This window comes from Rhynchophorus ferrugineus, unplaced genomic scaffold, assembly GCF_030347505.1.
Source record: "Rhynchophorus ferrugineus isolate W39M unplaced genomic scaffold, kcgeb_rfMv2 rfM10, whole genome shotgun sequence".
NCBI classification, from domain to species: Eukaryota; Metazoa; Arthropoda; class Insecta; order Coleoptera; family Curculionidae; genus Rhynchophorus; species Rhynchophorus ferrugineus.
In genome coordinates this window covers 25,949,964-25,976,811 of record NW_027472589.1, presented here as the reverse complement: position 1 = coordinate 25,976,811, position 26,848 = coordinate 25,949,964, and the positions used below count along the sequence as shown (strand labels likewise).

The window sequence follows — 26,848 nt, the reverse complement described above, 5'->3', positions numbered from 1 at the left end:
CGGACTACACTTTTACTTGGGCTATCCATTGTAATACTTAATAAAATTATTGCATAATTAAAGTGAGTAAAATAAAATATTTTTAAAAAAATCAACCGACTTCAAAAAATAAATAAGGAACTCACTAAGAGGTAAAGAATAATCAAATTTAGATTTTTAACACCAAAGAAACATTGTAAAATAAAATATGTTGATGATAATTTTTGTAATAACTATATAAAAATTAACAAAAAACTTATTTAACCTATCTACTACACGTATTTTATATTCTACTATATACCCACAATTTAGCTTAATACCTATTTATGTATTCACAATACTATTTTAACTACTACCAACTGATCAGTTCGAAGTCGGGGCCGAGCTCAAACAATACAAAAATAATAATAATTTTGAGGCATATACACAAAATTTAGTTACGAACAAAACAAATCTAATTTGTTATCTCGGAACCGACTTAAAATAATCATTTGGTGGTAGTTAAAATAGTATTTTAATCAGATAAATAGGTAGGTAGGTATTAAGCTAAATTGTTTTTACATAGTAGGATATAAAATACGTGTAGTGATAGATTAAATAATTTTTTGTTTACTTTTATTTAGTTATTAAAATGATTATTATGTACATATTTTATTTTAAAACGTCTATTTTTGTATTAAAAATCCTAGTTTAATTATTTTTTATTTATTTTTTGAAGTCGGTTAGGTTTTTTTGTTAAAAATATTTTTAGCATTCTCTTGACGATTTTGTTTATGCTTACAATAATTATGATTTCCTAAAAATATATCTACGACCCTCTCAAGTATATATCGCAACTTTATATGCAGTGGTAAAAGAATTTTATGTGGAGGTACCACTATTTCTTGGAGGACGTTATTTTCACTATCTTTAATCCTCCTCGGCAAGCAACTCATTTTGGCTCATTGATTTGTTCGGTTTCTGCTATCCTATATACACAGAATCAATGGAATTTGACAAACCCAGATTGTGGTTCGACCAACTTGCACAACGTTCTAAAATCGTCGCACATCTGTGCCGTTGTTTGTTGTGGTTTCCAAGTGCCGTTGTAAAGCAAAACTGCTTTCAGTCTTCATTTTGATCAATCTATGAAGAAAATACGCCATTGCGCTCAATCGTATTAGATCGTAGTAAGAAATCCTGACGTCCTATATTTTTTCCGTGTTATTTTTATTTTCAGCATAAGAAAATAAATAAAAATTTAGAACCCTTTTGTTACTCCATCCAGCCGACCGAGTAACAAAACATACGAATTGATTGCTCTTCTCCAGGTGTTTTTGTCTCACTAGATTTTTTAATGTGTTGTAGTGTTATTTGTATGGTTAAATTTTTTTCGTTCATCTTTTATCAAGAAAACAATAAAAAGCAAGTTGATTCTTGAATAAATTTTTGAGGAAAGGCATTATTGTGATTTTTTAATATCATTTAGAGATCTCGCATCAAGAAAATATGAATTGGACAATTGGAAGCTAAACTGCGACCGAATAGCTAATTCTTTAATAGATCTAAACTGATGATATTGTTATATACAAAAACTAGAATATATTTATTTATAATTATTTCCGTCATATAATTTTTTAAATATTAATAATAATTTTATACTATGTGAGAGAAGAATGGTTAAGTGAGATATTCTGAACTATTACTTATAGCTAAATGAATGAATAATTATAGCTTAATGAATTACGAAATATGGATTTTCTATAAATAATTTATCGTCAATTAAAAGGGCATTCTCCTTTCTAGAATCGATTACGTAAAAAATATGAACGCCTTCGACAACGTGTCCTTAAGTTTCCAAAGCACCTTTGGGCTGACGGATATGTATTTTTTCGGAGAAGGATCTGACGACTCCCAAGTGGCCGTTTCACCATATCTCGAATTGCCTCAAGGCGTGTAAGTATCTGTTCCTCTGTAGATTATTTTGAGAATGTAAATAATATATTTCAGATACGAGTGTTATGTCCGAAGTGGACAGTCCCGGGAACATTTTCGGAAGCACCTCCATTTTGCTTTCGGTGGAGTTTACTCGTTGATTATTCGAGAGAGCAATATGAGCATTGAGGTATGTACCAGATGATATAGTACTACTCATTCATCATAACCTATTGGCCTATGAATTAATTTTAAAGAATATATAACTACTCACTACTATTTTGTCGAAGGAATTCACACGAGAACTGAAAACGCTGGTTGAATAAAAAGTTGTTTATTTCGATACTTTTTTTTTCTAATGATACAATTGGTCAATGTGAGAATGGACATGATATTAGGTTAGGTAAAGGAAGTACGATAGCGCTGTGGAAGTGGTACTGTTACAAGGAGTAGAGAAAAGAAAAGAGAGCGAGACGTCGTCGTGGTGGTGTTTTATAGCCGAAAACAGCATGATACGAATCCACCAGCGTTACCAAACTTTGAACTTGCTCTGGGTGAATACGTGGTGGCCTAAAGTATCGTAGCGGTTGCTACATCGTGTATTAAGTTGCATCGGGTACATTTGTAACCAAAATAATGTTGAAGCCTTACTGACGGACTTCACTTTTCATCGTATCTGTCATTTCGTCAAAGTGTGCACAAAAACTTTTTTCAGTGCGTTTAAAATTCCTTCTGAGTAAGTCGCATTTGCGGGAACATTTATATTTTTACCTCAATTTTAACGAACAGGCGGCTGAAGGTCGTTGAATGTTGTGTGAAGCTTATGGCAATCATGCTCCATCGATTTCAAGATGTGAAGGCTAGTTTCGACGTTCAAGGCAAAAGACGAAGATTTGAAAACGTTAGTCGATGGTGATCTGTGTAAAACGCAACAAGAATTTGTAATTTGTAACACAATAAATCATTTCCGATCGCTATTGAAGAATAGGGAAATGATCCAAACGCTTCGATATTTTGTGCCGTATGAACTGAAGCCAAGAGACATGGAAAGACGTCTGGTTATTTGTGAAATGCTGCTTCATCAGCGACTAAAAGTGGATTCATTACGATAACCTAAAGAATATTGTCTTTAAGATGTTGAAATGTTCACACCATACAGTTGTTCCTGCGTTCCCCAAAATCGACTGTTGTGTTTATTGATATGGCAACTGAGAAGAAAATGGGCTTCATTGCTCATTATCTATTTGGACGAAAAATCTTCAATTTTACCAGATATCCTTAGGATTGCCTTACTCTACTCAACTCGTTGATCAAGATCTCTCGGTAGCAATTTTTTGAATAATTGAATTTTGTACGGGAACATTTTTAAATCAGTTGCCACGTAATCAAAATGGTAGCTCTATACAAGCAAAGACACCACAATGTTTTTTTTTACCATGACGGTACTCGACTGCAGGTTGAAAAACCGATGAAAACATACTTAATAACGTTAAAATGGGAAGTGCTACTCCATCCATTGTATTCTCCAGATCCTGCTTCATTTGACTACTAATTGTTGCAGACAGGTCACCAATTTTAACATGTCTGAAATAAGTGCTACTTCGTCCATCGTATTCTCCATACCATGTTTCATTTGATTACTACTTATTGCAGACAGGTCACCACTTTTAACCTGTCTGAAATAAGCGCTTCACTTTTAGAGATACCAACATTATACCATATAATTGGATTGACTCGTGGAGAGCCTCAAAAGATACATCGTTATTTTACGATGAAATTCGTAGATTGCCTATATAATGGGAAGAAGTAGCGGCTATCGATAGACAAAACTTTAAATAAAATACATTGTATCGATTTTTTATAATAAAGCTCGAAATAAAAAAATCCTTTCAAGCTAATTTATAGACCTAAACTAAAATGAAATAGTTATGAACGATTTGTGTGAGAATGTTCGTGATAGAAATCGATGATGATTATCCTCAGTGGCAAATTTGATTTCAGTTTGTCAAGTTGCTCACAATGTCCAGTCCCAATTCAGTGAACATTTTGTGGCAGCTGCCACAGTATCTATTCATTTCGGTGGCCGAGATTATGTTTGGAGTGGCCGGGTTGGAGTTTTCCTTCACGCAGGTAAGGAGTACTTTATTAGTGTCATTAAATATTGTTAGTTGGAGATTTTTTTCGCACCAGGCGCCGAAGAGTATGAAAACTATTACCATCGCTGGCTGGTACCTATCCACTGCCGTCGGTAACTTGATAGTCATCATCATAACCAAACTGAATTTCTTCAATAGCCAGGTAAGTGTTTCTATTTACAAATTGGTGAAAAATACTTCAATAATTTTTAAAAAAACAAAATATATTGATTAAAAATTATCACTAATAATATCTTATCGTAACTATTCACTAGTTTAATAATAATTATTAAGATGTTTGTTTACTTTTTTTCACATTAAAAGAGCATATATTGAAAAAGAATTGATACAATATATATTAATCGAAATATTTTTTGTATCTTCTTTGGCATCTCGAAGCCGTATGCCTGCTAAGACATGGTGCATGGATTTGCACAAAATGGTAATCAGAAGGTACCATCTCTAATGAGTAGGTTGAGTGCTACAGAACTTTCGATGCTGATTGTGTATCCCGTGTATCTTTCACAAGTCTTGCAACGTATGACCCAACATTGACCTACAAAAAGATGGCTTTGCGCCTATTACTCGTTAGTACTGGTTCTTTTGTAATGACACGTCATTCAATTTGTTCAACTAACATTTTTAAACATCTTCAGTAATACTGTCAGTCGGCTTTAGTACCTTGCCGGTGAAGAAAGATGCGCAGGCTCATTTTATAGCCATGATTATTCCGCTTCCTATGACTTTTTGCCCTCGGCATTGTCTCATTAGATCCACTTTTCTTCGTTAATAACAATATTCCACAGGAAATTCTTCTTTTTTGATTGGCAAGCAATAAAACCGCGATGTTGGAAGACTTTGCGGAGACTTGCCCTGGAGTGACAAGTTGGACCGGGTCATGTCGGCCTGCCTATGGGTTTACCAATACACTAAACTGAAACCGCCTCACAGTTGGCCCCTGTGGATCGCTACTGCTACTGCATTAAATTTGGGGATGTGGCACCCGCTAACCGAGCAGCAGTTAGTGGGCACGAAGACCCGGCGAAAAAACAGATAGTGAAACTAACTATACATAACTGCTTGAGTTAGCACACGACTGGATGCTTCTGTAAACATGGGAGTGAAAGTTATGATTGCAGCGATGGATGAGATCGTTTCAGCCTGGAAAAGAGGAGGTTAGCGCTGATGCGTTGCTAAGCTCCCAACATCAGCTGGCGAACAAGCGCGTTACTAGAAGATCTTGAGCTGTGTCATTGTTTGTGGAAGGATTGAGATATGAAGAGCTTGATTTCTAGGGTGTCAGTTTCCCTGTGAATTTGTTTATTTCTGACAAATCACGGAGCGCTTAACATTCTCATGAGGAGCTTATTTTGGAATACTTGAAGTCGCTTCACCTGGTTGGGTATAATAAAGTTGAAATAGATATTAGGTGGGTAGAGGAGTACGGATCGAATTGAAAGTCTGCTAGAAAGTTGTATCAAGAGAAGATGGCAGGTTCGCTATACCCGAACTTTTCTGGATTGCTTTCTGGCTTTAGGAATGCCAGCTTACCCGTCGATCGAAGTGGAGACCTAGGAATGTGATGTTACCCAGCCATAGAATTATTGCGGTGTCGATCTTAAGTTGCGAGACGTGCAGTGTGTCACACTTCTTATGGAACATGATGGCCTGTTTCTGTAAACGTTCTTGAATTGTAACTTTGCCGTGAAGAAGGCAGTGTAGTCTGGGTACGATGCGCCGTCAATGTGCTTTTTTCTCAGCAGATCTGAAATAAAGAGGTTAAATAAGGCTGGGGCCAGCGGTGAACCTTTTTACGAGAGGGAGGCATTTCATCTGGGTCTCGTAACATCTGCGAGGAGCTCAAATTTTTCTTGGTCGGTGACTGCGAAATTTTCTTGTATAACCGCTGACTTCAGGAGTGTGGGGTGACATTGTGCGTCTTCCCCACGAGGCATCTAGAAAGACCGTCCAGTCTTTAGTCCGCCAGAAATATGTTCCATTTCATCGCTCGCCATTTCGCGACGCCCTCCTTGACCTCCTTGCATGTCCTGTTCGTCTGCAGCATCGATCGTTAATTGAGCAAATCTGCATAGACCATTTTTGATGCTAATTTCGCGTTCAATAGGAGCGGGAATATTGCTTCCTCATGATTGCGGCTAGTCCTAATCTTACATAATTACCTTCACCATCATTTTCTGAAAGCGCTTAATGTACTTCGGCAATATGTTCCTTTGAATCAAACGACAAAACTAAAGATATTTCGAGCATGAATACCACACCATATAGTTGTTTTAGCGGATGCAACGATGTTTCATGAATTAATTGAGGATTGCGTGTTCCCAAAACCGACTGTTGTGTTTATTGAGAAGTAAATGGGCTTCATCGCTCATTATCAATTTGGTCGATAAATCTTTCATTTCACCAGACAGCCTTAGGATTGCATTACTGTACTCAATTCGTTGATCAGGATCTCTCGGTAGCAATATTTGGATTAAAATTCGCCTTAAACTGCGTGCAGAAATGTATAACTGGGAACGACGTACCCGAATTAATGTTTCTGTAGACTCTGTAGCACTATCGCGCACCAGAGCCATATTTTCTGCGTTACGACACGTCCGTTGTCTTTCAGAACAAGGCCTGTCTGCTGTCCTACCGTATTATCGAAAATTCGGATGTAAACAAAAAATTGTGGTTTTGTGAGCCACTGGACGATTAGGATATTTTTGACGCAATTTCCGCTGAGTGGCAATAATGGAACGATTATTTTCAATATTTCTGCTCGTTCTTATGGCGTATATTTACTCATAATAAAATTTGGACGTCTATACAACGCAATGGTTAAAGCGAAACTGAGCTAAACGTCACATAACCAAAATGGCGCGCAATCAAAATGGTAGCGGGTCTTTTGCCCCACCTGTTATATAAATATTTACTCTTAATTTAGCTTAAGTAGTCTAATTTAATTTTAATTTGGCAAATACACACTGATGTATTTATTCCACACCCGTGTTATGGGTTTGTTGTTATATCGATGAAATTACAACAGAATATTGGTAAGCCGGCGGTGGCGCAGAGGTAAAGGCAACAGGACAGTCCTGCTACTGTTGCAATAGCCGCGGGTTCGAATCCTGCTGGGACATGGTCGTAAATTTATCTTTGTGATTGTCCTAGACAATAGTGCAAAATCCGACAAGGAAAATGATCCCAGTCACGCCAGTAACCAGACTGGGTAAGACCGGATATCTTCTGGGATGATTTCTAAATTGGTCACTCGCCAGTCGGTAGGCTTAGTTCCGAGAACCGTGATTTGGAGCCCACGTTAACTGTAGGTCCAGTCCAGATAAACCCATAGTTGGTAAAAGGAGACTTTTAAAAAAACAATATTAGTAATAAACTAATTTTATAAATTAAGATTATAAGCATATCTAGTTTATAATGTAACAAATAACTATAGTTCGTTTGCCTGAACAACAAGCGCTTTTTTATTCAATTTTTTTTATCTTATCTAAATTTCCAATTCTTACAGAAATTTTTTAATAAGCCCACATAAGTATATGGGTGGTGTGTTAACATAAAATCCTAATCCGTTAACGTCTAAAAAGATTATAGTCTATTTAAAAAACTAGAGGATTTCGTGTTGTCAGCATGGATTATAGGATTTAATTGATGTAATGCGAGGCTTTTTAAAGAACGCCGATTCGCAGGATTAGTTTCATTCTGTAATATATCTTTCGATTAAGTAAAAGGTCAAATATCTTGCTCTGTAAATGAACGAACATATTTATCATTTTCCACGGATTAGTTATCACTAATGCTTTTATTACTAATGCATAATGTGTTTGTTATTCTAATAATTATTTTTATAGTTTTTATATGGTATTATACCTAATCGCAAAGGATTTTGAAATAGATGACCTTACTAATAGTTAGTAACGTTTTGATGAATGATATTAAGGCGAAACAAAAATGTCTGTTTTAACCTAATAAATCGTAATTAGCCGCTTGAAATGATTGTAAAAACAACCATAATTTTTATGAACTAAATCGAATTAAGCCCAATCACATTCTAACACAGTAGTATTAACAGGTATCATACATTTTATTATGTTCAAGTAATAATTCAGGTATACATTCTTATCAATTTTTGCTTGAGTATGTATTTATTGATAAATATTTTTCCAAAAAATTATATTTCAATATATTTCGGTACTAATTTGAGATATTATGGAGTCCTACTTTCAATCTGAAAAATACAAAGTAGCGTTGGGAAGCTTTGACTGAAATTGACTATCGACTTTTTAGTAATTGACTGCTTCTTACTATCGATTGTTTCAGTCGCTATTTTTGGTTCGACTGATTTTACTACTTTTTACTAGTGAATGTTTCAGTCGCTATTTTCACTTCGACTGATTTTATTACTATTAAGTCAGTCGAACCGTGCATTTGACTGAACATATAGCTTGCATATAGATGAAATAAAGAATAGCTGATTAAAAAAAGACAAATAAAAAGTAGATATCGAAAATAATAAATAATGAACAATAATGAATATTTTTTTCTGGATAGAACAAAAAATGCTAAACAATGATCAAACGAAAAATATTGCTCGTATTCCATAGAGTAGTATGTAGACTGTTAACTTGCATATAATTCTAGAATTGTTTTGTGTGGGCTAAGCAGAGAAGGCGCTGAGATTGTCATTGCGCTGCATTGGATTCGTTAGTTTAAATAGCTATTACAGGTTATATTTATTGCTTATATTTTGCTAGTCATAATTACATAAATTACACATACTTAACTTATTTAAAATATGAATATATAATTAAAATACAAATATTTATAAATGTAAATATGCTAAAATTTAATACGAAAATATAGTTATAATTTACATAAATAAAAAATTATTATATATAAATACATTTACCATTTTCTATAATTCTGAAGTGATATCGTTTAAATGAAAAATATATATTTTTATATATACTTTAAAGTTTCCTTTTTACCAATGAGGGTTCATCTAGACTGGATCCACTGTTCAACGAGGGCTCCAAACCAAAGTCGTGGGCATTAATCCTACCCACTGTTTAGTGACCAACTGAGATGCCATCCCTGAAGACATCCAGTCTTACTCAGTCTGGTTACTGGCGAGACTGGAATGGTTGTTCCTTATCGGATTTTCCGCTGTTGCCTAAAGACATTTACCATTTCAGTTATAAACATAAAGTACATCCATGCCCCAGCAGGATCCGAACCCGCGACTATTGCAACAGTAGGGGGATCGTCCTGTTTTCTTTACCACTGCGCCAACCAAGCCGGCAAAACATATAAAATAAATATATTAAGTCTGCTAAAAGCAGAACAGCAACACAAAATTAAAATATATGATATAGGTCAAAATTACTGCTGCGCTTTTGTTATTGTAAAATCAAGGAGTTAAATTAAAGAGGCAACTTAAAAATATAACAAAACCATCATGAGATTATTATCTCGTCTATAAAATTAGTCTCAACTTGTTGATGTACGAATTGTATTTCTTTATTTTATATTATTGAATTAAAAAAAAATTAATGTACTTAATGAAGACATCTAAACCAAAAAAAAATCCCATCTGCATCTTAGTTGGCTAATAGATTTCTTTAAGTAAATTAAACCCTTCAAAATGATCAAGTTTTCAATTGATGGCTCTTCATCCATCAATATCGATAGAATTTGTTTATATAACAATTCACAGTAGTGACATAAAAACTTAATTTATTTAATTAAACGAAAAGTATAAATACTTAAGCAAGCTGGAAGTGTAACTCATGTTGTATGGTTGAATTTAGATTAAGAAATTTGTTTGTGGGTAATCATAGAGAACAAGCATAATATAAAAATGCTTATAATAATATATCTTGATTAAAAAGGTTATGTTAGATTATATTAAAAGGTATATATCATATAAATATTACACTATTGAATACTTTACATGATGTACTTGGCCAAACGTATCTGTAGCTCTCAATAAAACTTTTTAAATGGGAATATTAGAGTTAAAACTCTAGTGGTGGAATTTGTAATCTTTGGTCTACTATGAACAACTATCTTTGGCATTAAATATGAATGTTATTAATTTGATACACTTTTCTGAGAGCTCTTTCAAGATTCTTCCAGTAATTTGGTCAAAACCGGGAGCTTTTTATCATTGATTTCTTTAAGTATTGTTTCTTTTACTTCCTTAACAGTAAATTTCTCATATGGCAGATTCATATGAAACGGAGTGTTAATTAAGAGTTAATAATTGTTAATAAAAAAGTCAATTATGTTATTTTCTTCTGTTGCGGGTATTTCAGATGGGTACGCATTAAATACGGTTTTATAGTGTTTAGAGAAAACTTCCGCTTTATCTTTATCGTTCCTAGCCCAGGTATTGTGAATTTTAATGGGTGGATTATGTTGTTGAAGTTCTTTAATCTTTTTTGTTAATTTCCACAGAGAATACTTCGTTGCATCAGTTGGCGTTAAGTTTTCTAAATAGTTTTGAATTCCTTGATTTTATTCCATATTTATTCGCTCTTTCAGCTCTTTTGTTTAATTGTAAATGAAATATAAGTATAATTAAACTTTTGATATGTCGCTCTATTAGGTGATGCGTACCATGCGACCTCTTGCATAGTTTTTGTTATATTTTTCTCTTTTTTATATTTTTTCTCTTTCTGTTTTGAGAGGTAAATGTAGTGATAACAAACTGTCTGATTTTTCTCTAAATAATGGCCAGTTGGTTTTAGTGTTATGCAAAGAAGGTGACTTTGTTTTGTTGAGAATATTGAGTTCACTGTTATAATAACTGGTGAGTGATCAGATGATAGATCGAAGCATGATTCAGCTTTGCACGTTTTGGTATCAATATTTTTTGTAACACAAAAGTCTCTGGTATTGGGAATTTTATTTCTATGTGACGGCCAATATGTTGGCTCACCAGTAGAATTATGCTGTAAATTATGTGCCTTCATTGCTTTGACGAATTCTCTGCCTTTTGGTGTTATGAGTCTAGATCCCCACATAACATGGTTTGCATTGTAGTCTCCTCCGGCAGTGAATCTATTACCCAACGTGTTAAAGAAACCTTGGTATTATTCTGCCTTGTTATTAGCACTTGTTAACGGCCCATGCACTTCTTCATAGTTAGACTGGTGGCTTGTGAATATTCCTCGCTGATTTCTCTCTTTTACAGTGTCTTATGTTTTCACGAATAATTATTGATGTGCACATGGAGCACGTGCTTTATCATCTGGGTGTTTTGTGTGATACAGCTTGTATTTCGGAATCCGTAAATAATTTCTATCCGTGAAATGTGTTTCGGATACCATCATGATATCAATATTTTGTTCATATAAAAACATTTTAAGCTCCCTGGTATGTTGCTGGGGTCCATTAGCATTCCAGACGGCTATTTTGTATTTGCTGTAGTGGCTATCAGTTATATCATGTAGACTATCATTCTGGAGAGGGTGAGTAAATTCATCATTGTGCTCATTTGTACCATAAGTTTTCCCATCATTTTCTCTAATTTACTAATAGTACTTATAGGTTCAGTGGTGATTGGCGTTGTCTGCGTATTAGGTTGGGTCTGACTGTTGGTTACTGCGTGTGCATATAAGATATGAGGATATTGTATTGGTGCTTTAGACGAGTTAGATGGTATGGGCACGTGTTTTACGTGTGCAATTATTGGTGGAACGTTCTCCTGCGTATTTCACGCATCTATACAACTTGTGACAGTATGTTTTGGTATGCCCATATGCTGGGCATCTAGCGCATTGTGGGGTGATTCTTTTTGTGTTTGACTTTATGTTATGTATATTTACAACTTCGTGGCCTTGTTCAGCTAGGGTTATTTTAATTGTGTTTGTATCCGTTGCATGATGTAGTCCTTTTATGACAAATTTAAAAGTTTTTTCGGATTTTGGTCGAAAAGTATGATATTGCGTGTTTCTATTGTCTAACTATTTTATTAGAATTTTGAAATGTTCAGGGTCAAACATTTGAATCTTTATTGTTTCAGATCCGATTGTTTTTATTGTATAATGACTGGATATTGTCTTGAGCAAATCATACAGATTTTTAACAACACCTACCTTATATACAGTTATTGGGAGTAGTCTGGGAATTGCTTTTGGTTGGTTTTCTTTGTTGTTCCTGTTTTCTTCTGTCTCTTCTGTTAGGGCACTGAAACTGTTGTATGTTGGGAGGGATTTTTGAAGCCAATAGTCGCTGATTTTCGTCTGTTTTCGAACTATTTGTTCTTCGAGACTTCGTAAGCGTTTTTGTTTGTAACCGTGTTCCATTCGTGCATTTGAGGGGTTTCAGTTATTGGCAGTTCACTGTTATTTCGAATAACGGGTGATTCTATTGACGAATTGACAGAAAGATGTTGTGGATTAGCCATTAGGTATTGAAATTAACAATACAGATCACTTAATAGTTATTAAATGTTTAATTAAAAAAAATACGCGCGTCACATTTTGCTCGCTCGATTTACCGTAGCGAAAATAACGAAGAAAATTTCCAAAAAGTAGAGTCGTGCTTTTATAAAATAAATTTTAGATTTCACGTTCAATAGTGCACGTTTTAAATCACGTTCTCACCCTACAATGGTTGAGACTAGGTTTAGACTTTTTTGACCGGCACTTTTATGACATTAAGTGTAACACAGTTCTTTTACAACAGAGCGTTCTGAAAGGTACGTCTGCACTCCTGCAACTAAAAATATTAAATAATCATCAAATATAAATTTACGACCATGCCCCAGCAGGATTAGAACCCGCGACTATCGCAGCAGTAGAAGGACCGTCCTGTCGCCTTTACCACTGCGCCAACCAAGTAGGCTTCTGAGGGGTTTTTTCATGAGTTGTCAAGCCATGTGGCTCTATCTCAAAGAACATTAAATTGGCCAAGGAGTTGGCAGCATTATATTGAACTTCATGTCTGTTTTTAAATACTGAAAAGCAGTGGAGGGACGATGTCTCCTCGGTGAATAGCCGCTCTGATGTCAAATATCTCAAATTATTTTATTTTCGCAAAATCAATAGTGTGTTCCAAATTTTGTTAAATGGCGATATTTATTTCCTAAATATTATACAACATGAATGGATGAGAGTTGTTTAATAATGTTTTCTCAGTTTGTTGTCTACTAATAATTTCTATTAGCTCCCCATGTATTTTAACATGGTTAAATCGATTCATATTATTATTCTAATACAATTAGACAAGTGCGTTGCTTCATCAGCTAGTCATTTGAAACTATTACAGCCGCCAATTGTAAAAAATAATTAATCGTATTATATCGGTTATTGGTTCAAAAATGACTTGAGTATATCAGACAATGCACCAATTGTTGCAAAATATATGAATAATTCCAGTCTAGATATCATTTTTTCTAATTACTATTTACTTCAGCCAACAATAGTTAATCTATATATCTATAGATTATCATGATTGATACTTTTATTGATTGAAATACAATTCATTTTCTTATTATAAACATTAAATATTTTTAATTGAAATATATATATATATATATATATATATATATATATATATATAGGCCAATATATATCAAAAAATATATTCTTCATACTATATTTGAAGTTTATGTCAGAAAAGCGCTACGTTATTTAGGGCTCTTATGTTCAGGTATTTTCGAATAAAAGTGCCTACCCAGCCAAACCATCAACCAAAGACATTTGTTGAATGGCGATATAACGCGACATTGAGGTTTCTTATCTATTAGAACACAGTTCAGCCAGTTTCACCTGTTCAGCATTCAGGTATTCAGTATACCAGATGGCCGGATAATCTGGGCCCTATTACATAACATCTCCCTCCTAAAGAAACGGTCACAGGGTCGTTATTGCTTACAGTTGTCATAAAAATGGGTTTTGAGTTTTTATGATCTTCGAAATGGCACTGTTTTTACCCAAAATTCCGTGGTATCGCTCTATGCAATGGTATCCCGGCTTTGGTGACTCCAGATTTCAATAGTCTGCAGCTAAGAAACTGAGCTACTGCAATCCGTTCATCTTGAATTGCAAACTCCTGTTGAAATAGTAAACTGTGTTAATTAACAGCAACTTTAGTCTACCTTTGGTGGCGTTTTAACTTGAACTGCGATGCAAGTGCCAGAAATCGATGGACTAGGGGTATTTTTCCAAGCTTGAATGTTTCTTACTTGACATGGTTTATGGCTAGAGGTCGTGGGTATGAGCATCTTTAATTAAACTCCTGTGAACTTACAGCTTCAGCTGCGATACTTTTGCCCGAACTCTATTTAACTACCTCAAAAAACGAGTCATATTAATTGAATAAATTCAAAAGAGAACAGCCTTATATCTCCTTTTAATCCTACCGACTGTGTCAGTTAGAAATGTGAAATTTACTATTAATTTACAAAAAAAAACTAGTTTTTTTTTACGGAAATAAGAGGCTACAGAGAATGACTGAAAGATAGTAAAATGTAACTAACCATAGAGACAATACATTATTTAAAATATTTTTTACGAGACTATTTCCAAGAATTTATCGAACTACCCTGGTGCGAGGAATTCGTAATTCATGTATAATATTCTATTCTAGGCTTACGAATTCTTCCTTTTCGCCCTGATAATCATAGCAGACATGATGATATTCACGGAGATGGCCACCAACTATCATTTTGTTGAACTGGAAGTGGACAGTTCGGTTTTAATCATGAACCGGGATTCTCAGTTAGACGAAAATGCTTGACTCGTTTACGCAATCTGACAAAATACACACCGTTATTATTTTTCAGGTATGTAGCAACATTATCCTATAATTAACAAACCAAATGTTTTACTCAAGTGGAACAAAGTGCAACTATCCCTGTAACAATAGAAAATAAAATGTGTTTTGAGATACGATTTCCTATTGTTAAAAAGATAAAATTTTATCAGTATTCGTAGCGATACTATTCTTCAAGTTGGTCAGTTTAAGTGTTCCGATATTATAAATCTAATCGAACAGTAAACAATTAGTAATCATTAGGTTACAAGATATTTTTTTCTTTAGATTAGATACGAAATAAAAGGATCCGAAACAAAAGTGATGTGACGTATTGATGTCTATGATTCTGCTTTGTTAATGATTCTGGAAAATCCGTGTTAAATAATTACAGGGGTCTACAGAAAATTGAAAAGGCTGTTTAGGTTTTGTGACGTAATCTGGATATTTTAGGTGCACTGAATCTAAAAATATTGTTCCTTTTTATCATTGAACAACATGTTTCTTTGTAATTTGGGTAACTATGTTAAACGAGTTGTTACATTAAAATAAAAGGGAATTGGGTTTGAACATTATTTTATTTACAAAAACAATTAATGATATATTTTTTAATCTAATATATATTGTCTTTCCCCCACTGAGATTCATCTTTGTACATTTTCGTTTGTTTGAAGAATTTGGAAAGTCTGTCTGAAGCGCCCCACAGTGGCCCACCTGAATTTTATGTGATATATTTTTTCCGTTTCATTAACGTCTTAGTGAAATCGTTTACCCTGCTCTTAGATATGTCATCTTCGAAATTTTCTGGAAACTAGTCGCTTGAAGTGCTTTTAGAATTTTTTGCCTATGACCTCCTATGACCTCCTTAAGAACAATCCACTCTTTTTTTTTGAGGATGCACCATGATTGTGATGACTTGTCGGTCAGTTATAAGTCGAATATATGATCAGACGAAACATTTTCCTCTACCTTTGGTCTTGAGAGGCCTGGAAACTATTAATTTGAAGCTCCATTTTTAAATGAAGTGAATTTAAAAATTGTTTCATCCCAGTCCCAATATATATCCGAGTTTCATTATGATCAATCTATGAAAAAATGCGATGCATTAATCTTTCACTATTTGTTCAATATATTAATTCCTGACGTACTAGAATTTTACCTGTATTATTTGTTTTTTTGGCATATAAAAGTATATATATGTCAGTTGAACATAACAGGTCTTCTATTGTAGACCTGTGTTATCATTCTATTACCTTTATTAAGAAATCAATGATGTTGCTTCTGTGTTACAAATGTTTAGTAGGTATATTAATATAGTTCTTTTTTATGAAAAGTAGTAGGTGAACAATATATGTTGATAGTATAACAGAACATCATTTTCACTAAGTCTTGCCACCTTTAACTATCGCCTTCAACACTTTTGGGTTCAGATACTTATAACCCACCACTATGATCTGAATTTACAACTTTAATAGTGTTAAGGTACAACTATAGTTAAACATCCTGAAGTTATCATAGTTATCGTTTGGTAGGTATATAAATATGGCTTTAACTTTTGAAAAGTAGTAGCTAAACAGTATATATTGTTGGTATAACAGAACATAACCTTAAGTAGGTCTTACCACTTTTAACCGTTTTGCCTTCAGATACTTATAATGAATTTCTATGATCTAAATTTTTCCAAATTTCTCTGATTACAACAATAAAATATTTTTAAATTTTATATTCAATATAATATATTTTGTGTCACGCGCTAGCATGAGGTCATCTCACGCATCGGTACTGAGGTCAAATTTTATTGCCGATGGCAGCATAACGCGCGAGCGCGTGGCTAATTAAAATCGACAGTATAGGAAAATAGATTGTTGATTAGAAGATATAATTTATATAGATATAATTATATATATATATATATATATATATATATATATATATATATGCAAACAAACAAAATATCTATTCAAGTAAATTGAGAAGTCCATAGAAATAAATGAACGACTATAAGCTATAAAACGCTAATACAAATTTTCACTAAAACTTACAAAATAAATAAAAACCCTATTCAGATAAATTATAAGAGATCATTGATGATTAATTTTTTCACGGTCTAAACACTAATCAGGATATCCAGGACAACTGGATACATAAATAGTGTCTTTCCTTTTTTTTTGTAAATAACAATTTTTACATTGCTTTCTCATTACCTCTCCTGCTTTCTTCTCCTTTCGTATTTTCAAAACATGTTCTCTGATAACCGTTCTGGAAGTAGGTCTGAACGGAGTCTTTAGTTACCTTTTAATGAATCAACTACTAAAATAAGATCAAAAAATGTTCAGCAGAAAAACGAGAAAAAATAACTAAGTAAAAGTAAGTTGCAGCAAACCAACAAACTATCTATTCAAGTAAATTGAGAACCCTATTCAGATAAATTATAAGAAGTCATTGATGACTAAATTTTGCGCAATCTAAACAGTAACGGATATCCAGGACATGCACTGCATACATAAATAGTGCCTTTCCTTTTTCTTATAAATAACAATTTTTACATTGCTTTCTCATTACCTCTCCTGCTTTCTTCTCCTTTCGTATTTTCAAAACATGTTCGCTGATAACCGCTCCGGAAGTAGGTTTGAACGGAGCCCTTAGTCACCTTTTACAAGACAAACGAAAGTCGTAAATAGTAATACGATTGCCTGAATATTGTAAAGTTAGGGCCCGTTTTATATCTATTTTTTCACTGTTAGGACGAGAGAGCCGTGACATATCGATATTTTTCCCACCATATGCAATTCTGTAATACATATGAATCAAAAGGGAAAAATCGAAAGCAAGCACGTGAATGACCCACCTATAATCTTCAAATAATGTCGATACAACTGTATGAACACACTGATAATTAGTAACTAAATATAAGGCTTAGAAAGCCCACCGCACGTATGACGCTCTGGAGCGTAACTGGCGTCCAATTAAAGGTTCACATTATGCGTTAGTGCGTTATTGGCAGCGAACGTATTAAGACATTTTTACGTTTAATAGCATTGGGAATTGTCAATTGAAAATAGTCGAAACAGTCGATAGTCAAAAAACTAGCGACTGAAAATAGTAATTACTATTGCACGGCTCGACTGTTTTTTTTTTCAATACGTGATGTCAGTCTAAGACGTACGAACCATTTCCTGTATAAATTTTGAGAGAGAAAAGGACGGAGATTTCATTTTAAAGAAAGTAGAATTATTTTTATTTGAATATTCTGTGGATCTGCAAATAGGAATCGAATTTTTCTATGGAATAGAATGATATCCCACAAATGTTTTATCATATTTTAATATGTTTATTGCCGTTTCTAAATAATCTACTATAATAAATATAGACAATACAATAGAACTTAAACAAAACCTAAAAACTAAAGATGTGCAATAACCATAAATACTAAATAAAAATTAAACATATACCTAATCATAGCGAAAACAATCTATGACTTAATTAAAAATGATCGCACAGTAAGTGCTAGAGATTTTTTAAATAAATGAAATGTTTTATTTATTATTGAACGGATATTCTTTAACAAAAATCGTGAGAATAATTGAAAAATTACCTATTATTGTCATAAAATTATCTATCATTCATAATTTTGATCTTTTTACCCCATTATATTAACAATCTTGAAAAATATCGTTCTAAAATCCTGCTCTATTAATATGCAATATATTGTTATTTACAAGCAAACTACCAGAAAAATCATAAAACTGTATATATTACGTATAAATCAATGTAAGCATAAATTGGGTACATTTTTGTCAAGGTCGCAGCTAGGACCACAGAGCCAGAACATTAAAAATCAGCCGAATGAATGAGTAGAACCAAAAATAGTAACTAAAAGTACACAACTGAAACAAAATCAGTTGGACCGTAAATAGCGACTGAAAACAGTCGACTAGTCACTAGTAAAAAGTAGTAAAATCAGTCGAACCAAAAATAGCTCCTGAAACAGTCGATAATAAAAAGTAGTCAGTTGCTATATAGTCGATAGTCGATTTCAGTCGATAGTTCCCAACACTAACCTTTAACATAACTAAGTGGAACTTTATTTATACTAAATACCTAAAGCTTCGATTTTTGTGAAATTGTATCGTGATATTTTTTAAGCCAAGTTTTCTAGTTTGCTACCTCAGTTTGAAGCAGTCTTACCATTATTAGCCTCTACACTTAATATAGGGTCTTTCTCATGAACCTGGCGTGATTTTAAGACGAAATATATAACCTGACACCTTTGAATTACTGTTTTATTTTGGAATGACTCGGCTTATTCCTAATTTCATTTCAAATAAAAACTTTTATTTACCTCGCCTAATGACATCCATCAAATAGAAGCATTTAATACGTTTATAACCGCATGGTAAACAAAACACAACCGATGCCGTTCCACTTAACAGATAACAGGTGACAGTTACATTGTTTCAAAAACTACTTCATGAATAAAACCTAGCTGTGATCAAGCCGAAAAAAAATATATAGTGTAGAAACTGTTGTTATCCTACAGCTATAACTGGTACCGATCATCGTTGATATTTTATTCAACAACGTCAAACATATTGTAATCGATTTGAATTTCCTGATAAGACACTTGAGAATCCAGTCCAATTTCGGTGATCAGTTCTTAGTTGTGTGTAGTACTTCGTAGCATTACCTTGCTTCCGGATAAACTGGTGGTGATTTCGTGGTATTATTCAAATATTGAGTGAGTGAAAATGACTGCAGGTAAGGATTAGTGTAATTTTGTCGTCCGAGGATTATCAAAATAATTATGAAATATATTGAAATATTTTCTTGCCTTCTAATCTGTTCTGGTCATTTTTACTTTAAAAAGACATTTATTAAGAAAAGTTGGTGCAATATATATTAATCAAAATATTTTCCATCATTTTCTACACACTTATTAAACCTTCCGGTAACATGGCGATACCGTGTCGAAAGAACTATGTTGATTTACTGGCGATTCAACTAATCGTCCATTTTCGAACTTCAACCAACATTTCGAACCTCTTGTAATATACTACACGTTTCTTATTCCGCCATATGTGCAAAAGGACTTTTTGACTACGAATATTCTACTTCGGTGTCGATGTGGATGCCTCTCCTGAATTAACCTATAACTTTTTGCGCTTGAAAATACCATAGTAGGTCGACTTTTCGTCGCCAATCAGAATACGTCTCGGGAAACTCTTAGTTTTGCCTGAGAGTCAAGGATTTTCAATGTACCCACTTCGGCGGTACATATATTAAAATTGAAACTATACAGAGAAGATTAGCACGGCACATTTTTAATTCCCTAGTCTCCTGTGATCACTCTTACAGATTGATCATTTCCTGATACTAATCCCCTCTCACGATGGGGTACTTTACATGAACAGAGAGATGCCGCTCACATTCAAGTCCCTGTCGAGAACATATTTCACACTGACCTCTATCCTATCATCAAAATCAGATTCAAACACAATTCAAGGACGCTGGGACACTGTTATTTCTCACACAACAGCTTGACGTCCTCAAAAACACTCCACACCAACAACACTTCCACAGCCGGGTTAGTTGGCGCAATGGTAAAGGCGACAGGAGGGTCCTGTCGCCTTTACCATTGTCGATTGTTGCGATAGTCGCGGTTCGAATCATGTTGGGGCATGGTCGTAGATTTATGTTTGTGATTGTTTAATATTTGTGATTGTCCTAGGCAAGAGTGTAAAATCCGACAAGGAAAATGATCCCAGTCACGCCAGTAACCAAGCTGGGTAAGACCGGATGATTTCTAAGTTGGTCACTCGCCAGTCGGTAGGCTTAATGCCGAGGACCGTAGTTCGGAGCATACGTTAAACTGTGGGTCCAGTCCAGATAAACCTTCGTTGATAAAAAGGAGACTTTATAAAATATAAAAAAGCTGCACCGAGCTGTAAATTCTGTGACTAATCCCCAATCTCTGTTTGCCACCTTTTGGGCGACTGCCATCGCCTATACTCTATAAGAATAAGTTTTAGACTGAATAGTCATAAGAACACTGTAGTTACTAAGAACACAATGGTCATTGGTTGATGGGATTAACTTATATAAATCTGCCCCTTAACTCTCAATAACTCTCGTTTGTCTTTATATTCTTCGACTATTCATCCGCTGTTCCTTTCATAACGTTGACATTTCGCTGTTGACATTTATTTTACTTATATCAAAATTTTACCTATACACATTTTGTCGTAATGTTACTTTAATTTAATATATATTTTTTACTTATAGACATAAACAATTGTATTTGTCCACGCCCTTTATATGGAATGTTCTGTTTCAAGCACAAAAGAACAATATATAGTCACGAAATTACGATAAAATCGTCCCAAGCGACAAAAAAAAGATATCTGCCAATTCGTGCAGTAGATACTTTCCTTATTTCTGGATCTTTCTTACCCCATGTAAACGTCTTGAAATAGTTGACTTGCCAGTTGTTATGTTTTCCAAAAGTTCTATGGGATTTTGAACTGAGACATCCTCCATCTAGGCTTGCTTCTAATATTTTAAATACTTCTTGTTCTTTGACATCCGAATCACAACTCTCAAATCGCTGAAACTATATGAAAGGGAAATAATTTTTTTTGCGAAAATACTTTTAACCATGGAAAAATTATTTATTTGTATAAGTATTATTTATTTGTGTTAAGCGCAATTGATATTCAGTTAATAATCAATCGTAAATATAAACATTGATATCGATATAATTATTTACGTTTAATATTTACCAGTTCACCCACAAAAAATAATAATTTCCAACACGATAAGGATACATTCCAGTTGTAGATCAGAATTTTTTAAAACTAATAATTTGATAAGTTTAAACTTTCACACTACATGGGTCCTTGTGAATTAGGTTCGAACAAAGTTACCAAGTAGCAAAAGATATTAGTAAATTACAGTGGGTGGCCAAATTATTAGGGACAATATTGAGATTAATTGGATTTCTGTAACAGCGAGCATTCTTTTTAGATCTGGGAACAGAAAATAGTCACATCTGGAGAATACGGTGGATGAGGAAACAATTCGAAGCCCAATTCATGGATTTTTGCCATCGTTTTCACTGACTTGTGACACGGTGCATTGTCTTGGTGAAGCAGCACTTTCTTTCGTCCTTCAAACTGTCCAATAACGCTTTGTAATAGTCGCTGCTGATGGTCCTTCCTTTTTCAAGGTAGTCAATGAAAATTATTCTAGGCGCATCCCACAATACAGATGCCATAACCTTGTCGGCCGACTGTTGCGTTTTCCCACGCTTTGGAGCGGGAAATGATGGAGCTATGTTTCATCCATTGTCACATGTTGACGTAAACTCGGGTTTATTACGCTTAATCATCCGAATATGCTGCTCATCCGTTAACACTACTCCGAATCATCAACTCATCGTTGTTTTTGGTCAAAAGTGAGCTCGCGCGCCACCCACTTTTCACAGAGGTTTCTCATATCCAAATATTCGTAAATGATATGATGTACAAGTTCAGTTGATATCTTTAGAGTGTTTGCTATTTCATTCAATTTCAATTTACGTTCATTCAAAATCGTTTTGTGCATTTTTTAAATGTTTTCATCGGTAATAACCCCTTTTGGGCGCCCACTGCGTTCACCGTCTTCGGTGCTCATTTCACCACGTCTAAACTTAGCATACTAATCCTTGATGATTTATTTTCCTGGGGCAGTGTCCGGAAACTCGGCATCAAGTCAAGTTTTTGCTTCAACTGTATTTTTCCTTCAAAAAGCAATATTTCGTCAATACGTGAAAAAACATATGGATTTAATTCTAGTAGCCCAATCTATGTGTTGGGGTTTTTCAATTGACCTGTTAGTACTGATAAATAATTGTACCTACAGGCAATAATATCAAAAACAGACAGTGACAATGGTTGTATATAACACGGACAATTAATAACAATTACATACAGTAATACTCAATAACTCTGACGGAATATCCTTGATGGTTAACAATAATATTAAACAATGGTAATCAACAACAATGACGGACAATCAGAACAGAAAGTAGTGATGTATTCTCATAATTTTACGCTTGGTCTTTCTAATCTGACCTGTTTAGATTGATAAGATTTATCCCAGACAAATTTTCTAAATCCAAAATATAATGGTGATACATCAAAATTTTGTATCTTAATTGCCAATTTTACATATAAATCTCAATCATTGTCCATTACTAAATTATCGACAAAACACAATGAGAGTTCTTTCATATTTTCACATTGATATCAATTGAATTGATTCGTATTATTGAAAAATAAATAAATAATATAAATCATAAATTAAGTCGCATTACATTGTTGTTATCTTAATCAGGCGCACACAATTTCACAGAGATATTTTTTATAGTAGGATATAAAATTATTTATTAATTCCAGACACGTTTGTTCAGTTTTTGGTGCTTATTCGTTATCATAAAATAAAGAAGTATAGAATTCGATCTATCCTTTATAAAGTTCTAGACAACCTTTGAGCGTCTTAACCACCTGAGGCACACAAGCAGACATAATTATTATAGGGGAAATTAAAAAATAGGATTATAATGAGATATTTTATTTAAATACTAGTTAATCTAATATATATAAACACTATCTGATAGCTCCAGCTGATAACGTATTTTCTAATTATACATCGTTATTGCCTTAGATGTGGTACCATAATAATATTTTATTTCAATAGGTAACTAACATTTTTTTAATTTAATTAATACATTGTTACTAGTCGTTTCCGTCTAACCTACAATTTGTCTTTATGGTAACTTAAATCTAGGAATATAACTAGGAGGACCCATCGGCCCTAACTCAGTCTCTGGTGAAATATTGTTTATACAAGTCACTGCTGAATTTTTTAATATATGCACCTCACTACACAACACTACACAAGATCAGATAGTTTGATTCTTTTGAGTCTGTGTCCTGCGCTGGTGGTATCCAAAAGTTGCAGTATTTCAATATTAGTATGAGAATGGAGTCTTTGCTCATGCCCCCTTGCAATTCTCTTGATTTCTTGACTGACTGTGGGTATCTGAAGGTCTCGATGTAGGTAATCAGTCCTATAGTATTTGGGTGCACCCACAATACCTCTCAGGACTTTGTTCTGAAAAATTTGTATTTTATTAATGGTACTCTTTGCAGGTTTCAATAGAGGTTTCAATATAGGTTTCAATATTTGCTTATATAATACACTAACATTAAATAACACTATTTCTTAGATATATTTAAAAATACTAGCTTTAGATATACTAAAATGGATTACATATTTGAATTATATTCAGTATCCATAAACATGCAAAATTTTTTTCTATTTATATATAATTATATTTTATAAATTCTATTTATTTTCATTATCCACCAGCAAGCAGAAGCAGCACCTAATTATTATTTTTCTTATTACATTACCTTACTACGGACGTTGCAGATAATTTAGTTATGACTATGTAGTTTAGTTTAAACAACATTTTAAATGACTGGCATAATATCTGATCCTGAGGATTTCAATTCAATTAGACTGTGAAGAACTTTTGATAACAAATAAAGAAGTCTAGAGATAGCGTCACACACAAAGCAATTAAAATAAGTTTTTGGTACTAATAAATAATAACGTAATAGTAATATCAGAATAATAAAATGATATGTAAGAATTCTTGCTTAGGAAATACCATATATATATTTAGTTCTTAGTCTTTCGTTCTTAGACACGGATTCGTCTATGGAAAAATAATCTACGGAGAAACACATGTTATAATTTACAGTTACAAACAGCTTTCAAACATCTCAATCATATCTCTTATTTCTAATTATTTTTGAAGATTCTAGTATGGACCGAAGAACTACCAATTTCAATGTTGAACTTCTAGCCATATTTTTCGATAGGTTAAAGCAAATAATCTGTGAAGATACGCGTGTTATGTATTTCAATTCAATTATTTATTATAGATTATGTATTATATATGTAATGATCGATGTAAATTTTAGCGAAAGACTTCTCTGTCTCTTTGGTGCTGTATTATCCTATCTGCCTGAAATTCAAGGCACGTATGTATCTGTTTGAAAAGAATCTGTGGAGAAACACATATTATAATTTACAGTTACAAACAGTAAATACAGTTTTCAAGAGTCATATCTGCACTTATTTCTAATTATTCTTGAAGATTCTAATATGGACCAAAGAACTACCAATTCCAATGTTGAACTTCTAGCCATATTTTTCAATAGGTTAAGGCAAAGAATCTGTGAATATACACATTTTATGTATTTCAATTCAATTATTTATTATAGATTATGTATTATATCTGTAATGATCGATGTAAATTTTAGCGAAAGACTTGTCTGTCTCTTTGGTGTTGTATTATCATAAATGCCTGAAATTCAAGGCACATATGTATCTGTTTGAAAAGAATCTGTGGAGAAACACATGTTATAATTTACAGTTACAAACAGTAAATACAGTTTTCAAACATCTGAATCATATCTGTACTTATTTCTAATTATTCTTGAAGATTCTAATATGGACCGAACAACTACCAATTCCAATGTTGAACTTCTAGCCATATTTTTCAATAGGTTAAGGCAAAGAATCTGTGAAATTCAGGGCACATATGTATCTGTTTGAAAAGAATCTGTGGAGAAACACATGTTATAATGAATTGAGTCCATAATAATATGAAATGCATAGAATAAACCTTCTTGTCCGAAAGCTTGGTTTTCAGATATTACTTTTTTAGTTTTATCACTGTTTTCTTTCAAATATAATTTCTGCGCTAAAGCAGAATGCGTTGGAAAATAATTCATTCTACTTGAATCTTCACGTACCAGAAAACAACACTTTTGTTCTGCTTTTGTCTGCGTTGAAGTCGAAGGAAAACAAACCTGTCATTTGTTTTTCGCACAGTCAAAATTTGATTACATTCTATATCTTTATATTTTGTATTTACCACAAAGTTATCTCTTATGAAGACGTGGTTTGCTTTTGCTTAATATTACATATTACATAATACAACGGTAACATTCACAATGATAGATAATTATCATGTTAGATATCTTTAATGTCAGATAATAATAATGAAATATGAATTATAATAAGGAATGAAATGTAAGATTGGAAGATAATTAGGACAAATAATAGTAAATAATTTTATTTATAATATAAAGAAGGGCCGATACGATTATAAACTCATCCATATCAGTATTTTATTAAAATATTAAAATCACTACATAGTATAAAACAAAGTCGCCTTTTCTGTCCCTATATCCCTATGTGCGCTTAAATCTTTAAAGCTACGCAACGGATTTTGATGCGGTTTTTTTCAATAGATAGAGTGATTCAAGAGGAAGGTTTATATGTATAATATATGCATAATATACTAAGGCAACATTGCTAATTTTAGAGGTTTCTAACGTGATGTCGTAAATTAACCTATTTTTTTAGGCCCATTTTAGCAATTAGCAAAAACGCTGCCTAACCCTACGAGTTAGATCAAATTAATGTACTACAGTATTGTACACCATAAAAGGGTCTACAAAAAAGTCCGCGATGGTATATGTTTATCTTTTAGGGATAACCCACATTAACCATTTTTATTGTTTACTTTTTACGTGAGAAAATGGCTTATTTACGAAGCTATTTTGAGCAATACGGCATTAATCCTTATCGAATTAAGTACCTTAAATACAGTGTGCAATTAATATAGATCAATATGGTTCCTTAGAGCATTTAAATTAAACAAATATTTTCGGAGATATTACAAATTTAAAATTTGCGTTTAAAAATGTGTAATGTAATAAAAATTGTATGAATTTAGATATTCCAAAGATAGCAGGAAATCTTCATAGTAAGTATAGGGGAAGAGGAATTGTTTTACTCCAAATTTAATGCGTGCAGGCCAAGGGTAGTAATGAATGAACCAAAAATACTGGATCGATTTTAATCATGTTTTCATTGAGTGTCATAGGCATATATATTTTATGCCCGTGCAAAGTCGGAGC

General features: G+C 33.4%; 2 protein-coding genes and 1 pseudogene across 2 annotated transcripts in view; all 3 read left to right on the top strand.

Moving 5' to 3' along the window:
• LOC143203931 (peptide transporter family 1) overlaps positions 1 to 14,833 on the top strand; it is a 30,458-nt gene extending 15,625 nt beyond the window's left edge. Inside the window, exons 12-16 of the mRNA XM_076416261.1 lie at positions 1,765 to 1,914; positions 1,969 to 2,083; positions 3,895 to 4,023; positions 4,084 to 4,191; positions 14,643 to 14,833. Of these exons, the coding sequence (XP_076272376.1) occupies positions 1,765 to 1,914; positions 1,969 to 2,083; positions 3,895 to 4,023; positions 4,084 to 4,191; positions 14,643 to 14,792 (652 nt within the window). The 3' untranslated portion in view covers positions 14,793 to 14,833. The remainder of the gene's footprint in view (positions 1 to 1,764; positions 1,915 to 1,968; positions 2,084 to 3,894; positions 4,024 to 4,083; positions 4,192 to 14,642) is intronic.
• Positions 14,834 to 19,225: 4,392 nt separating this feature from the next.
• LOC143203932 (peptide transporter family 1) overlaps positions 19,226 to 26,848 on the top strand; it is a 100,751-nt gene continuing 93,128 nt past the window's right edge. Inside the window, exon 1 of the mRNA XM_076416262.1 lies at positions 19,226 to 19,565. Within this exon, the coding sequence (XP_076272377.1) occupies positions 19,556 to 19,565 (10 nt within the window). The 5' untranslated portion in view covers positions 19,226 to 19,555. The remainder of the gene's footprint in view (positions 19,566 to 26,848) is intronic.
• Positions 20,063 to 20,122, top strand: LOC143204374 (uncharacterized; annotated as a pseudogene).